General features: G+C 42.4%; 1 protein-coding gene across 6 annotated transcripts in view; it reads right to left on the bottom strand.

Annotated features, from left to right (window-relative positions):
* The window catches only part of LOC126092138 (dystrobrevin beta), a 630,369-nt gene that overhangs the window by 127,745 nt on the left and 484,731 nt on the right, over positions 1-17,893 (bottom strand). For all 6 annotated transcript variants that reach the window (XM_049907600.1, XM_049907604.1, XM_049907602.1 and 3 more), the window contains one exon: positions 500-713. In XM_049907600.1, the coding sequence (XP_049763557.1) occupies positions 500-713 (214 nt within the window). The remainder of the gene's footprint in view (positions 1-499; positions 714-17,893) is intronic.

The raw sequence follows: 17,893 nt of genomic DNA, 5'->3' as shown, positions 1-17,893 counted from the left end.
AGAATATTAAACTACATGCAGGTAATAAATGCTTGTAAGTTAAGTACACAGCTCTGTTTTGACACTTACGTTGTTACATACAGGGACATTCTTCAGTGTTTTAAATTTAGAGGTACAATGTAAGAAGTCTATTTAAATTTGTTTCGAATTTGAATGCCATGAAATCTAGTTTCAACAACATTATTTCTTTATTGATACTGCTGATTCAACTGGATGTGTGGAAGTTTGTGGAGAATTATTTAAAAGTTTATGCTTATTTTGTTCTTCACAAGCTACTCAAATTTTACCAGTTCCATCTTTTGCATTAAATGTTAAGTCATTTCCAGTTTGACTTCAGTCAACAGACTAGTTACTTCTGCTCCTGAATTTCCACCATTTACAAGGGAGACCAATGTAAGCACACGATAAATTCCAATGGACCCAGAATAGAATCATACAAGACTCCATGAGTGGCAACATCTTCAATTAATTAAATCCAAAACGCAGATGTGCAACTTACACAGCATAAGCAGCCAACAACCAGTTGAGCAACAAGCTGGAGCATGCCTCAACATGCACCTGTTGTGCTACTGGCAACCGTTTGTTGAGATTGTGGTACAAACTTGAGACAAGTGTCTCCAGCCGTGACACATTTACTTCTGTTTGTGGCTCCAGTGTGTTGAGGCCATTCTCACGGAAAGCCTCAATCACATTCCAGATGTCCACTGCATGCACTGTAAAAAGAGAGAAAGCAAAGTTCTGTATCAATCTGAATACAATTACATTTTTTTAAAGGAAATCACCAACCACTCACTGTGAAACATTTGTCAGTGTAATTGTGTATCAAAGGAAGTAAACAGATTATGGCCTTGTAATGTAACCTCATGACATTTTGCTTATTGTCTCATATTTGTCATCATCAGTTACTAACAATTATATTTTGTACACAATGACTATGAAAACAATGATTATCAGTAATCATGCAATATATATTTAATGACTTGCTATTCTGATAGTATGTTGTATATCAAATTATTTTAGTTACCAATGTTTGGAAGTAATTGATCTCGTACAGCAGGAACAATTTTCTAGAAAATTCTGAACACACCCTTTAGTCCCAAAAGTAGGGGATGTACTACATCTTTCATTTTGGTGCCTTTTTCTGCCTTAGTGAACTGTGTGTAGAGAGACTCAAACAGTGAGACTGCAGTCAGTCATATTTAGAATGTCGCTGACAGCTAGTGTGCCCTACAAACAGTTAATTTTGCATAATGTTGTTGCACCCTGGCCCAGGTTAACAAACTGCTCCTGCGTCAGTTCAGTAGAATGACTTCACGTGGAGGGAAACACCTATCAGCTTTATAAATACATGCTACAGAGCAAGAATAAGTATTCAGTATCCAAGAACATTGATTTGATATTTCAACAATGTGGAGTGAAGTCATTATTGCCTAACAATTACATCTGGGCAAAGCAACTGTTGTGATTTACAGGCCAAGAGTGGCGCTATTTGGGGAAACACTTGGCAGACTGGTTCAAATATTGACAGGATGTATCTCCTAAGAGCATTCAGGCACATTTTCTCTAGTATTTCAGCAGATATTTGCAATTTCGTTTTTGCAACATGTAGCTCAAGTCGGCCCAAACAAATATTTCCCATCATGTCTTTCATGTGGTGCCCAGAGGTTATGAGAAGTGTCGGTCCGTTTTCTGTTATGAACAAAATGAGTTTTAAAGTGGAATTTTATGAGACAATTTGACAGAGTAGTCCCAAATTAATATAGTTTGATAATTGTTTTAGAGATGTTGTGATGAAGCAAGCTGGGACATTTTTACTTCCCTTCTTGTTTTGCCATCTGCATCCTTACAATACATTCTTCCACTTTTAACTGATTACCATTAACATATGTGAGTATAACTGCATTTTCATGAAGGACAAAGGCTGGCCCTCAGTTTTAAAGAATATGACACCAGGTCTAATTTTGTGCTCAGTTTTATGTAAGTAACTGATTTTCTAATTTATTTTGACTGTTACTAGTTAGTATATTTCATTATAGGGTGAAATGAGTAATTGTTTCTTAACTTAAATACTGTTGTTGACTTATACACAAATATAAATTATGTACTAATTGTAAACATTTGGAAGAACAACTAATAGTATAATAGTTCTCTTAAAGGATCGATTTGGCTCTATTCGAAAACATGTTAGCAAAGCCAGCCCTTAATTAATTCTAAAGTAATTAACTGTTTTGTCCAAAGTATTGTTTGCATAACAACATATGTTCATTTCATGATTTAAACAAATAATTCAGCCTAACTCTTGTAGTAGAAGAAACTGTGTTCAGTTAATTTAATGAATTAAGTTTTAATTGTAATTTCTGTAAATTAATCATCGAACAATGTGTAGTTTCAGCACCTATTTTTGTGAGGCTATATAAGGGACCCATTTTAGGTTCTGAGACAGTCAGTCCACAGCTGAGTTTCAGACAAGAAACCTGTGTTGGTTAGAACAACAACAATGCATCTACTTAACCATGAAAAAAGTGTTACACCAATAGGCTGTGTGTTAAAGCAGTGACAGTGTCTGTTAAAATTTATTTGAAAGACTGAACTGTTTGGTTAGGTTGCTACTGCTCATAGATGTTCAACAGAAAACTATTGTAGCAGTATGTGGAAGTTTGCCTGCAAACTATTAATCAAGCTTATCGAAAGTTAAACAATAGTGCCCTGGCCACGTAACTGTGTATTAGCGCGGGTGCGCGCGCGCCACGCAGGGGGGGGGGGGGGGGGGGGGGGGCTGCTTGTTGTGAACAGTGAAAGTAAAGAACTGTGGAATGCAACTGTGCACCTGTCGACTCCATTATTTACAGTAGTCAGTGTCTAAATTACATATCCCATTTTTCAGCCAGTGTAGCCACATAGTACGTCAACATCGAGGAGAATCAACAAAGAAATAAAGCAGGTGAACATCACAATGTATCTTAACAGAACAGTAAAACACAAAAAATAAACAGTACTCCGGTCAGTCACAACTGGAGTACTGACTATTGTTCATATTTTGCTGTTCATGTTAACAAGTACTGATAAATTGAATAAAGCACTAGACTAATTTGGGACTTCTCTACTTAATTGGCATATAAAATATCTATTTACAAATCATCATGTTTGCAATGGGAAACAAACTGACACTTTCTGTAGTTACTGGGTGTCATGTGAAAGAGGTAATGAGGAGGATTTACTTGGGCTGCCTCCAGCTTAATGTTGGAAAAACAAACTTGCAAGTATGTACTGAAACATCAGAGAAAATGCTCCTGACAACCCATAGGAGATACACTCATTGCACCACCTAACTTAGACCCTCAGTCTCAGTACACAGAGTGACACAGTCAGTGCTAGCTAATAACCACAACAAGAAGATTATTTGCAGTACTAGAAGAAACAGCCAGCCACACTGACAGTCTTTACTGTCGGTAGTTTCAGACCTCTCCCTGAGCTAAGTCTGTATGAAGTCGTATTGGTACCTTTACACTGTTGGATCACCTACGGGGTGGCTATCTTTTGCTGACAGTACTTCCCTGATGAGTTTTGGGTTCGAGCCTGGGCCACCTAGTTGCTCTGTTGTCTCCTGACAGTAGCTGTACTGCCTTGCATCAGAGCTCTTTTGCTGTGCTGAAGCAGCATGCCACCACCAACTGCCTTGCTGGTGTGCAACTGCTGCCACCATCATGCTGCAGTGACCATGGTCAATGTCATCACAAGAAGGTACTGAGTCACTGCAACTATGATGACTAAAAGACTTTATTGAGGGATGTTTTACTGATGTGTCACCAGTCAACTCCAGTTGCCCTCGCCACTGCAGACCGTGCCACAATGTGGAACTGTACTTAACGTTGACCTATCAGAAGTCCAATCCACCCGCCACTGTAGAGGTCACGATCCAAGCCCTACATTCTGGTGTCAGAAGATTATGGTGACAGCAGTGGTTACTGCGATGTAAACAGCTGCTATCTGCGGAGAGGACACTTCAAGTGCTATGGACAATAAAATCATTGATGTTTTCACCAGGACTACATGGTGAGTGGACCTACCATTTTGTTGCCTCCCTCTGTTTTTGTGCATGGGCATGGTCGGGAAATATGAGATCACCATAGACATTAAAAAGTGCAAAATGCAAAGCCTGGGTGACGTGATGACCTTTCTCAGTTCGGAGGGAAAACTATGCTGACTTATGGCCAGTAAGATTCACTGCAGTGCAGTTTGTTAGACCGCAGCTTGCTTTGTACTCAATCAGCATCTTTAAATACAGTATGTGCTGGCAATATGGCCATTATGCACAGCTGTGTTCAGAGTCAAGATGGTTAATGAGTCAATTCAAAGATTGAAAACATGTTTGTTGCTATTTTAGAGTGCCTATAGTTTCCTGCTTCTTTCCTTATTGTATATATTTTGTTTGTGATTTTTTGGCGGGAAAGGTTTCACAGTGCCCTCATTTTCAAGCAAGACAGCTGAGGATGTGTTTAGATTTACAAGTGATTTTGAAGCTATCACACGACTAGGCATCTGGACAAATGAGATACTGTTGCAGATGGCCAGGTTATGCTTTGTATGCTAGGTGATAATGTAGATGATGTTATTGCAAAATACTGAAAAAAAAAAAAAACAACCTGTACACTTCAGCAGCTGAAGGAAGGGCTTTCACAACACTATTGGAAACAAAACAGTACCAGGTTCTTACAGAAGCAACTCAGAGGAGTACACCAAAAGCAAAACGAGTATGTAGAGACTTTTCTAGACAGGGTCAGAAAGACAAATGCTCAAACTTACCCTTTAATGGGAAGTGAAGATGGAAACAGAATTATCCTGCAAGAGGCTGAGCATATAACACTGGATGCCTTTTTAAAGGGGCTTCTGCCTGACATGTCTAGGGGAGTGTGAAGAGAAAACCCAAAGGATTTGTCTGCCACCATTAGGTTGGCTATGCAGCTACAAGAGGTAGGTGTGGTGAGGTGAGTGCAGGTCCAACAAAGTGGTTTTTCTACAGACATAAGAGGTTACAGATGTGGGCACACATGCCATATCCAGAAGCAGTGTCACCAACAACAATGCAATAACTGAGGAGCAGTTGGACACTGTGGGCAAGACTGTAGGAATAAGGAACAAAATGGGCACAAATGTAGTAAATTGTCATTCAACACCAATTGAGGGGGGGGGGGGGGAATTCCAAATCTGCTGGACAGCACTCCTGATAAAATGCAATGGCGCAGAGACAAAATATTGTGTATTTAGTACTATAAACAGTACAGGACATAAGCTCTCAGAGACTGGGATTCACATGTCTGTGACAAGTCCGGACCTCTTGGGTAAGCTGAGACTAAACTCTTCACATTATATGTTATGTGCTGCAGAAAATAGTGATGTGGCATGACTATAGACCAATTCACGAATGATGGCAGTCTGCACAGCTCAGGACATAGACGGGGACTGTATTGTTGCCAGTTCCGAGCAACAAATGTGGCAAGCACACACCCAGGCTCTGCACCTGAACAAAATGTGTGAATTGCAATTTACATCTCCCACTTGCTTGTGCAGAATGTGTTGCTTACCTCCACCATCGGCAGTGACAACTAGCAACAAACAGAATCAAAATTTGCTAAGTAACTCACCATGATCACGTTTAATGCTCACATTGGCTACAACATTCACGGGAGAGCACTAAGAACAGTACAGAATGCTCATTGGCTATCAGAGAATGCTTAATATAGATGCACAGAACGAGCCTAAACTCAACCGCCATCATTCGTAGCTCCAACTACAGGTTCAGAAATGCTCAGATTTTGCACAGGGGTGAAGCATTTACAAGAGAATAAAGAAGTTTTGCTCCATGTAGGTGAGGGATACTGTGCAATCTTGAGGTTGGGTTTCTTAAAAATACATCATGCAAAAACATACCTTTTATAGCCCACTAGTGAACTCAGTGGAATTTTGTTCTGACTGGAAGACATGGCTGACAATGACACACTGTTGCAAAGTTCGCCTATCATGAGGTCAGAATCGAGTAAAGTATGTACACAGTCATAAAGACTCACTTTACATCAAGCTGCTGATCTACCGAGTAATATCTTGTGTGTCTTAGAGCGCCACTATGTGGTTCCTATTAGCACTGAAAATTTCAGCACCTATGAAGTGGTTTGGGCAGGACAGTTGTTACTTGCCAATTTGGATGTTCAGGATCACAACAATTTGGATAGATTAAGTGTGGACCTCTGTCACATGCAAACCATTAACACAGCCACATTATGTGGAAAAATTCAGTATCTGAAGAAAGAAAACAGGATAGGCATGCAGAAACTATTGATAATGTCTACAGATTTATTCAATCCTAGTGAGCCATTGCCGGCAGCACCCGTAACATAGCATAGAATCCTGATGGGGTAGATCTTCTACGTACAGAAAACTCTTCTACGTACAGAAAACTGCACAGAACACCTCACCATTTGCCAATATTAATGGAGGAGTTTATAAATCAGCTACTGAATAACACCTTTATTGAAAAGAGTCCTAGTTCCTGGGGAGCATCACTGATCCCTGAACACAAAGTCTTCAGATGGTGCAAAAAAAGTACATGTTCTGTTGTGATTGTCATTGTACAAATGCTTCAACAGTTATGGATCCATAACATCACAGGAACACTTGACAACTTGTGGCAGTGTAAGTACTAGATCTAGGGGGTGTTTACCATCAATTACAAGTAGTGCTGGAGAACTAGCCAAAGAGCATACTTACTGCCCCCTGGGGGCACTAACAACACCAGAAAATTCCAGTTGGACTAAAGAACGCACCGGTAGCATTTCAGTGATTTCTAGATAGAGTGCTGAGAGGTCTAACACTTTTTCCAGACACAAAGGCTAGAAGAAGTTGTGTTAAGCATGCTCAACACTGAGTATTGGGAAATGCCACTCTGTGTGAACAGAGTTGAACCACCCAGCACATGTGATTAGCCAGAATGGCAGAAAAACCAGCCCAAGGTTGATATGTGGAGTAAACGATTTCCAGCTACCACATACTATTAAATAGTTACAGTCATTGTAAGGATCAGCCAATTATTACAGAAAGGTGTCAAGGGATTTGCTGATGTTGCCAGACAGTTGACACATTTAGGTGCAAAACAGCAGTGGGTGGCTTTATGCCAAGCCACATTCCAGAAATTAAAGGATGTTGCAACGACTAGCCTTGCATTAGTATTTACCAATTATGAAGAGGAATTTATTCCATTCTGTGATGCAAGCAGTCTGGCAACAGGATGCATTCTAAGTGACAAAGTGATCAGGAAATAGAACCCCACAGTGTAAACATCAAGACAATTTTTAAAAAGCCAAAAAAAATAATAAATAAATAAATAAAATAAATAAAAAATACTTGAGCACAGAAACGGACATGTTGTTGTTGTTTTGTTGTTGTGGTCTTCAGTCCTGAGACTGGTTTTATGCAGCTCTCCATGCTACTCTATCTTGTGCAAGCTGCTTCTTCTCCCAGTACATATTGCAACCTAAATCTCTCTGAATCTGCTTAGTGCATTCATCTCTTGGTCTCCTTCTACGATTTTTACGCTCCACACTACCCTCCTATACTAAATTGGTGATCCCTTGATGCCTCAGAACATGTCATAACAACCGATCCCTTCTTCTAGTCAAGTTGTGCCACAAATTCCTCTTCTCACCAATTCTATTCAATACCTCCCCAATAGTTATGTGATCTACCCATCTAATCTTCAGCATTCTTCTCTAGCACCACATTTCGAAAGATTCTATTCTCTTCTTATCCAAACTATTTATCGTCCACGTTTTGCTTCCAACATGACTACACTCCATACAAATACTTTCAGAAACGACTTCCTGACACTTAAATCTATACTCGATGTTAACAAATTTCTCTTCTTCAGAAACGCTTTCCTTGCCATTGCCAGTCTACATTTTATATCCTCTCTACTTTGACTAATGATCAGTTATTTTGCTCCCCAAATAGCAAAACTCCTTTACTACTTTAAGTGTCTCATTTCCTAATCTAATTCCCTCAGCATCACCCGATTTAATTCGACTACATTCCATTATCCTCGTTTTGATTTTGTTGAAGTTCATCTTATATTCTCCTTTCAAAACACTGTCCATTCCGTTCAACTGCTCTTCCAAGTCCTTTGCTGTTTCTGACATAATTACAATGTCATCAGCGAACCTCAAAGTTTTATTTCTTCTCCGTGGATTTTAATACCTACTGTGATTTTTTCTTTTGTTTCCTTTAGTGCTTGCTCAATATACAGATTGAATAACATCGGGGAGAGGCTACAACCCTGTCTCACTCCCTTCCCAACCACTGCTTCCCTTTCATGTCCCTCAACTCATATAACTGCCATCTGGTTTCTGTACAAATTGTAAATAACCTTTCGTTCCCTGTATTTTACCCCTGCCACCTTCAGAATTTGAAAGAGAGAATTCTAGTCAATATTGTCAAAAGCTTTCTCTAAGTCTACAAATGTTAGAAATGTAGGTTTGCCTTTCCTTAATCTATCTTCTAAGATAAGTCGTAGGGTCAGTATTGCCTAACGTGTTCCAACATTTCTACAGAATCCAAACCGATCTTTCCCAAGGTCAGCTTCTACCAGTTTTTCCATTCGTCTGTAAAGAATTCGTGTTAGTATTTTGCAGCCATGACATATTAAACTGATAGTTCAATAATTTTCACGTCTGTTTCTTTGGGATTTGAATTATTACATTCTTCTTGAAGTCTGATGGTATTTCACCTGTCTCATACATCCTGCTCACCAGATAATAGAGTTTTGTCAGGACTGGCTCTCCCAAGCGTGTCAGAGGTTCTAATGGAATGTTGTCTACTCCCGGATCTTGCTTTGACTCAGGTCTTTCTGTGCTCTGTCAAACTCTTCACGCAGTATCACATCTCCCATTTCATCTTCATCTACACTGTCTTCCATTTCCATAATATTGTCCTGAAGTACATCGCCCTTGTATAGACCCTCTATACACTCCTTCCATCTTTCTGCTTTCCCTTCTTGGCTTAGAACTGGGTTTCCATCTGAGCTATTGATATTCATACAAGTGGTTCTCTTTTCTCCAAAGGTCTCTTTAATTTTCCTGTAGGCAGTATCTATCGTACCCATAATGAGATAAGCCTCTACAACTTCACATTTGTCCTCTAGCCATTCCTGCTTAGCCATTTTCCACTTCCTGTCGATCTCATTTTTGAGACGTTTGTATTCCTTTTTGCTTGCTTCATTTACTGCATTTTTATATTTTCTCCTTTGATCAATTGAATTCAATATATCTTCTGTTACCCAAGGATTTGTACTATCCCTCGTCTTTTACCTACTTGATCCTCTGCTGCCTTCACTACTTAATCCCTCAAAGCTACCCATTCTTCTTCTACTGTATTTCTTTCCCCCATTCCTGTCAATTGTTGCCTTATGCTCTCCCTGAAAGTCTGTGCAATCTCTGGTTTATTCAGTTTATCCAGGCCCCATCTTTTCGAATTCCCACTGTGTTTAATATACAGTGAGACATATGTTAGGTATTACCTATGTGGCAGGAAATTTAATCTCTTGACTGATTGTACAACATCAAAATGGCAATTGGGGTTAAAAGATCCTTCAAGCAGGTTGAGTCTGTGGGCACTGAAATTAAGTGAGTTCAATTCTGAGGTGGTCTACAATCCAGACAAGAAGCATAGTTACACAGATGTACTAACCAGTTAGTTGCATTGGGAATCGAACCCATGTTGACAAATTGTCAATACACACCCTTCAGCAGTAGTCTACGCTACTGATGCCACTGCTCGAAAATCTTTTATACTGTACGGTCAGGGAACACAGGTGACATTGACGTGTTTACATATCCTGTTCCACCAACCCTCTCACTGCTACAGACGAGTTATATCTCGGCGAATTAAAAAGTTTCGCGTATTTATCATAAAATATACGTGCCTCTTTGCGTGCTATCATCTGAAAAATTCCTCGTTTCGATATCCTGAAACGTTTATGGAATATGGCGATTGTTATGACCACACGATTCCTGATGCATAGGAACAGAAATGGGCGCATAACGGTTGACCGTCTGATGGAGATAAAAACCAATATCTCGAGAACAAAAGAGATATCGTTCTGATGTCATTCTTAAATAAAATTTCGATACTATCTTACATACACTAGTGTCCAAAATTAAAGCAACAAACTGCTATTTCCCCGTCCCGTATCTAACTCACCACTTAATCACGCAAAATGTCAACAGATATCGTTACGATCGAGTTCTGCACGGAAGATGGCATTCCGATCAACGAACAACCACGCCAGCAATGACGTCAGGGTACCTATCAAGCGGAGTAGTGCCTGCATGGCAGTCCCACACCCGCAATCGCTGTGTACACAGTCAGAGATGGTGCACTAAGGCACAGAGAAGACGCCTGCACACACACTGCTGTGGAGGGCCATAGGAAAAATGGAAGCAGGAGAGTAGCAAACTGACGTGGCCCAATGGCTTAGTGTGAAACGTTCCGTTGTTCGCGGGATGAGGCAACAGTTTAGAAAGACCGAAACTGTACCCTGGAGCCCAGGACAGGACCGACCACGTGTGACATCAGAAAGAGTGGAACATTATTCGCCTGTAAGGGCACAACGGTACCGCCTTAGTACCGCACTGCACTGCAAATATCATCTATCCTTGTAGCATACCCTGGACGTTTTGTATCGAGGCAAACGGTGTACAAAAGGCTTCGTGTACAAAAGGCTTCGGCAGAATGGCCTTTATTGTTGGAGACCTGCTGTTTGTTTATCTCTGGCGTGTTTTTACAGAAGGGAATGTCTAAAGTAGAGCCGTCAACTTGCCACCTTGACGATCGAACTGTGGGCCACTGTTCTTTTCACAGGTGAGTCCCGGTTTGGTCTGGAGAGTGATTCTCGACGGGTTCGCATCTGGAGGGCGCGTGGAACACGATTTCGGGACAAAAAGATTGTGGAAAGAGACCGATATCGAGGAGGATCCCAAATGGTGTGGGCAGGGATTATGTTGACCACTCTGACGCCTCTTCATCAAACTGTACAGGTGAATCAGCAAGATTTAACTGTTGTCAGGTACAGTGAGGAGATCTCGCGATCTCGTGCGCGGTTGTCGCGAGGTGCTGTGGGCCCAGACTTCGTACTGATGAACGATAATGCTCGACCGAATAGAGCATGGCTGGTTGATGCTTTTTTGGAAAAGTAAGATAATGCACGCATGGCGTGTCCTGCACGCTTTCCCGATTTGAATCCCATACAGCTTGTCTGAGATGCACTAGGGAGAAGGGTTGCATCACGTCGGCACCTACCAACTACTCACCAACATTTGTGAGCAGCTCTGCAGAAAGACTGGGCGTCATTACATCAACATGAGATTGATTACATCATTCACAGCAAGTCCCGTCGTTGTCAGGCCTTTATTGGTGCCAGAGGTGGTTGCCCCCATACTGAGCACATTAACCAGTTGTGAGGATGTGTATGGAAATCCATTAAGTTCAGAAAAAAAAACATTTTTGTCTACCGTTATGCATGTTGCAGTTGATTACGTTCTGTATTCTTTATACTGTTTCTTGTTTACTATCGTCTGTTTATACTATTTTGTGGCAAAATAAACGCGATCTTGCAAAATTTCCATTCGTTGCTTTAATTTTAAACACTAGTGTACATTTCAGGCACAGCAATGTATGGGTTACAATCAACTATACGCAAAGTTTATGCAATCCTTTTTACTTCTGCAAACACTATAAAATTTCGTGCAATGCTTTACCTAATTTGATGAAACATAGTAACTGTGACAAATAAAGAAAAGACATTCAGTCCTTCATCGAGCGAAAATATCAGACTGTATGGTGTGCAACAATAAAATTTTTTTCACTACATAATTTTCTTAACATCGCACGATAAGTATTTCATAGCGGGAGCAATACAGCGACAACACATCTGCTCTCAGCACGGAATGGAGAGAGCGGAAGTCTGTAGCAGTACAAGGGTTAAATTTTGTAATTAATAGTTTCACAGTGAGCTGAGCAAAATAAAATGGCAAAAATGTTAGTAGCAGCATAATTAGAATCCGAGCCAACAAATGACCAGTCTGTACGGTAAACTAGTCAGCCACAGCGCCGTCACGACAAGTGCTGCTCTAGAATTCCTCTTACTCTACACATGAAAAAATACTTCTCAATCAGTACTCAAGGAAAATTACTGACCTGATGCTGTGAGCAACGTGGCCTAAGTGCTGACAAGCATGACGTCACGTCACAGCACGTGCAGTCCAAAAACGACAGCTGCAGGACTTCTCAGAGTTGATCGTACTGCTGCTAACATTTCAACGCTTGAGACTGGTTTCAAGTTATCGCAGAGAAAGCGTTCCAAACCTTTTTTGGTCCGTTTTATTTGCGTATCAGCATGCGTTCTAAGCGAACTGGCATAATGTAGTGCCATTTCCGGCTAGGATTCGAAGAGAAATAGCATAATTTGGGCGCATTATGTATGCTGTATACATTAGCACATGATCACCGGCCGCCATGGGATAGAAATAATTTTTTAGCCCAGCTTGGGCTGAAAGGTAGTTTTTCAAAACCGTCCTGTTTGAACGGAGGCAACAGTTCTTGTGTTTGTGTCAGGCACAGTATGGCCGACCACTGATCCGCTCTGTTTTCTGAATATCTCACATCAAGCTTCAGAACTCAGGAGGCCTTCTCCTTCCACATCATTACGAAAACTAAAGAGCAGTAGGTATCCTTTGAGTTTTGTGTTTATCAGGAATGAGGTCTGGAACTCAACTAGAACGGAAAATGGTTGAAATGGCTCTAACCACTATGGGACTTAACACCTGAGGTCATCAGTCCCCTGGACTTAGAACTAAGTAAACCTAACTAACCTACGGACATCACACCATCCATGCCCGACCGTAGCAGCGGCGCGGTTCCGGACTGAAGCGCCTAGAACCGCTAGGCCGCAGCGGCCGGCCAACGAGCACGGAACTCGAAGTAGTAACTGTTTCCTGAACACTCCGATAAATCTGCAGAAAGTTGTCCAACTGTTCAGATAACGTGGTGCGCCAGTTATCAGAATTTTTTCGCCAATTTTCCGCATTTAACTTCGTCGTAGACTTCAGACGGATGGCTCCGGTTATCACCAAACTACCGTACACCGATGACGCACAGTGCCTCCACTCGTCACATTCGGACGGTATGCAGCGTAAGTTTCACGACTAAAGTCAACAGTCTTGCGATTTATTTTTCCACTAAAAACCCTGTTACTGAAGGGATTTGCCGTCGGCAGGATTTCCGGTTGCAACGTTCCTTTTGGAAGGCCATCATACGCGAACTAAAATAGACGTGGCTTTCTCGCTATCGGAGCTCTAAGCACACTGACTACCTCAAGGACCTACTGTGTGGTTGGTGTAGTGACTGTTCCCTGTACCCGCCTCCTCTCCACTCTTGGTAAATAAAAACTGCGGTTAATTCTCAGACACACCACGCTTTTAGTACGCAAGCCAGTTGCCGGAGGTATTATGCAGACATGATGAAAATCTTCTCTAAAACCAACGGTGATGTTTGGAGAGTTAATAATTTCCTTACGTATTCCACCGATCATGTCAGTTATTAACTATGTGACCCGTAAAGTATTAACAAAATAACAGCTGAACATTTTTTAAAAATAAATCTTTGTACATGGCAGTGAGACAGGGACTTAAATGCGAAAAGTATTTAAAAAAAAAAACCTACCGGTTTCTCAGCGCATAATGGAACAATGCGTCTTGGGAACTAATAAAAGAGGCAGAAGTGGGGGACGTAATGATGACTGTAATGAAAATTAAACGTACGTCTTAGCAGGTCCAGATCAAGGCTTACACTAGCGGATCAAAAGTATTCGGACACAACTATGTATTGCGGAATTGATCACTAGATCACGAGACGTGGGCCAACCAGTATAAAAGGAGGCGAGGACTATTGTGTTGTCACAGAAAAGCAGTAACAGCAGAAGGGGTGGGTCAGGGGCGCCCAGTAACTTCTAACATGGACTAGTCACTGGATGTCACCTGAGTAAGAAATGCATCAGAGACATTTCAATCGTTCCAAAGCTGCCCAAGGCGACTGTTGGTGATGTGAATGTGACGTGAAAAAGCGAATGAACAACCACAGCTCATATATCGACGGACAAGAACAGTCGAGCGTTGCAGAGAATGGATGTAAGAAATCAACGGAAGAAGTCACTCGCGAGTTCCAAGGCGATACCAGCAGTCCAGTTGGCTCAGTCACTGTGCGTAGTAAGTTAAAAAGAATGCAGAGCAATAGTCGGGCAGCTCATCAGGCACAAACTTTTGTAGTGAATGCTAAGCGGCGCCTGAGACGGTGTGAACAGCGACGCCACTGGACTGTAGGTAAATGGAAACGAGTGATTTGCAGTGACGAATCACGATATTCCCTCTGCAAATACGATGGTCTGGCGAGTGCCTGAAGAACGTTACCTTCCATCACGTGTACTGCCAACAGTGAAGTAAGGAGCAGGTGGTGTTACGACATCGAGGTGTTTTCCGTTGTTAGGGTGTATTCCCCTTATTGTACTTAAGCAAACGCTGAATGCGCAAGGATATGAACATATTCTACAGCACTGAGTACTGCGTACAGTAGAGGAACAGTTGGGAGACACACATTGTTGGTATCAGCATGGCAATGCTCCATGTCATCAAGCATCTGCGAGGCAATGTTTTGTGGACAATAACTTTACTGAAATGTACTGGAGAGCCCCGAATCCCAGCCTAAACCCAAAGGAATACCTTTGGGATGAGTTAGAACGACACTTCGCACCAGATCCCAACGTCCAAGACTTTCTGGTTTCTGCTCTTGAGCAACCGTGGGCTGCCGTTATAGAGGCGAAGGGTGGACACTTCCATTTTTATGTCTACGAATATGTGTCCGGGTACTTTTGATTAGACAGTGTATGTTCTGGAGAGTGTCTCTGCATATTTCCAAATAAAACTTGTCAGCTCCACTTTCAACACACTCAGATGCCGTCGATTTTAATAAAAACAGGTAGAAGACATATAAAGCGTTTTAATATACACACATCAAAAAAAGTTTTTCATCACCCAAGTTCCCAAAGCTCCTGAAGATAGACGTTGACTGTGGATATTGTATCACAGACAGTGTCCCTTCGACTGTTCAGACATGTCACTAAACCAGCACAAAGATGTAAACAACCATGCATGAGCAGCGCCTATTACACGAAGGGGTCCGACAGCCGATCAGTTCTAGTCATTCCACAAGGAAGGAGGTACACGTCTCGTGTTGTCTGTAGTTCGACCATGCCTAGCCGGTCAGTACCGCGGATCTATCGCGTCCGCATTGTTGCTTTGTGCCAGGAAGGGCTCTCAACAAGGGAAGTGTCCAGGCGTCTCGGAGTGAACCAAAGCGATGTTATTCGGACGTGGAGGGGATACAGAAAGACAGGAACTGTCGATGACATGCCTCGCTCAGGCCGCCCAAGTGCTACTACAGCAGTGGATGACCGCTACCTACTGATTATGGCTCGGAGGAACCCTGACGGCAACACCATGTTGAATAATGCTTTTCGTGCAGCCACAGGACTCGTGTTACAACTCAGACTACACACAATAGGCTGCATGATGCGCAACGTCACTCCCGACGTCCATGGCGAGGTCCATCTTTACAACCACTACACCATGCAGCGCGGTGTTGATGGGCCCAACAACATGCCGAATGGACCGCTCAGGATAGGCATCAGGTTCTCTTCACCGATGAGTGTTGCACATGCCTTCAACCAGACAGTCGTCGGAGACGTGCTTGGAGGCAACCCGGTCAGGATGAACGCCTTAGACACACTGTCCAGCGAGTACAGAAATGTGGATGTTCCCTGCTGTTTTGGGGTGGCCTTATGTGGAGCCGACGTGCGCCGCTGGTCGTCATGGAAGGTGCCGTAACGGCTGTACGACACGTGAATGCCATCCCCCGACCGACAGCGCAATCATATCGGCAGCATATTGGCGAGGCATTCGTCTTCATGGACGACAATTCGCGCCCCCATCGTGCACATCTTGTGAATGACTTCCTTAAGAATAACGACATCGCTTGACTAGAGTGGCCAGCATGTTCTCCAGACATGAACCCTATCGAATCATGCCTGGGATAGACTGAAAAGGTTTGTTTATGGACGACGTGACCCACCAACCACTCTGAGATATCTAAGCGGAATCGCCGTTGAGGAGTGGGACAACCTGGACCAACAGTGCCTTGATGAACTTGTAGATAGTATGCCACAACAAATAGAGGCATGCATCAATGCAACAGGGAGTGCTAGTGCGTATTAGAGGTACCGGTGTGTACAGCAATCTGGACAACCACCTCTGAAGGTCTGGCTGATGGGTGGTACAACATGCAATGTGTGGTTTACATGAGCAATAAAACGGGCGGAAATGTTTATGTAGATCCCTATCCCAATTTTCTGTACAGGTTGCGGAACTCTCGGAACCGAGGCGATGTGTGTAATAACCTTTTGTTTACAACAGTGGTAGTACATTGCTTTAGCACAAGAAGTTGCAATTCAAAGGAATATAGCATTTGAAAAGCGTTCATCAGAAATTTTGACAACTTTGTGTCTCATGCAGTTCATTTAACAACCATTATACAAACAGCCTCTCGCAACTTTGACAACATCGTAACTTAAAGAATACAAAATCGAAATGTTCACTGACCATTATGGGTGGTATTTCACTAAGAACTACTGTTATGAACACTGCTTTGCAGACGACATATAAGCAAGATTTGTATGCTCTTTCTGTTGTTTCCCCCTACGTTTGGGAAGTCAACCTTTCGATGGTTTTATTTTTATTTTCGTAGAGCTCTGCTGCTGTTTTTCTGCCTTTCCTCACTCAGCTTTCTGCGGTTTGCCAGTTCTATCAGTAGAATCACGAACGGTGTTGGCAGCAGGTGCGATTAGCGTGTGAACGTGCGTACCTGGCTGGAATGATACCGGGCAGGACACAAGCCATCCGTGTGGTGATGCCTTCACACATGCAGTTTGAAAAGCAACCCCCGCTAAACAAGGCTTGTAACTTATATAATTCCTTTTCATTTCCCCGACACATCGTATTCATGAAAATTCATTCTCTGAAAGTTACCTGTGGTAAAACAAAAACTCGTCTATTAACATTTTCTTTTTGGGGTGACCCTAATGATCCCCTTCCCCCGCCACTTCACCCCTGCGTGGTAAGGACATGCAGCTTGGCGAACGATAACACGTGGAACAAGGCAGTACTTTGCTGGATTCGACTAGAGAAGTGGAGGAAGGTGGGCAGTTGACATTAGGAGACATGCAGGAGGAATATGCATGTATATAGTGTAGGTCTGTAATGTTGGAAAAGGAACCTCCTAGCCCTAGCGGTGGGTTACAATGGTCACAAGCTGGTCAGTTTCAATTTTGTGACTGGTCACTTATCCTATTCACGAAGCCGGCCTTTGTGGCCGAGCGGTTCTAGGCGCTTCAGTCTGGAACCGCGCGACCGCCACGGTCGCAGGTTCGAATCCTGCCTCGGGCATGGACGTGTGTGATGTCCTTAGCTTAGTTAGGTTTAAGAAGTTCTAAGTTCTAGGGGACTGATGACCTCAGATGTTAAGTCCCATAGTGCTCAGAGCCATTTGAACCTATCCACGAATTCTTCTACGGCACCTTTTACGGGTACAAATACGCGCCTGCTTTTACGTCGAGCAGACAGACTGCCGACAACAAGTCATGCTACCCCTTTAGGACCACGGTGCACTGGGACGAGGTGGTGTCCAATTTTCCAGGTTCAAAGGTTTTTGCAGCGAAGTACCATTTTGTGACATATATTGATAT

This window comes from Schistocerca cancellata, chromosome 7, assembly GCF_023864275.1.
Source record: "Schistocerca cancellata isolate TAMUIC-IGC-003103 chromosome 7, iqSchCanc2.1, whole genome shotgun sequence".
Classification (NCBI taxonomy): Eukaryota; Metazoa; Arthropoda; class Insecta; order Orthoptera; family Acrididae; genus Schistocerca; species Schistocerca cancellata.
The sequence above is the reverse complement of the archived record's forward strand: the minus strand, read 5'-3'. Positions and strand labels throughout refer to the sequence as shown.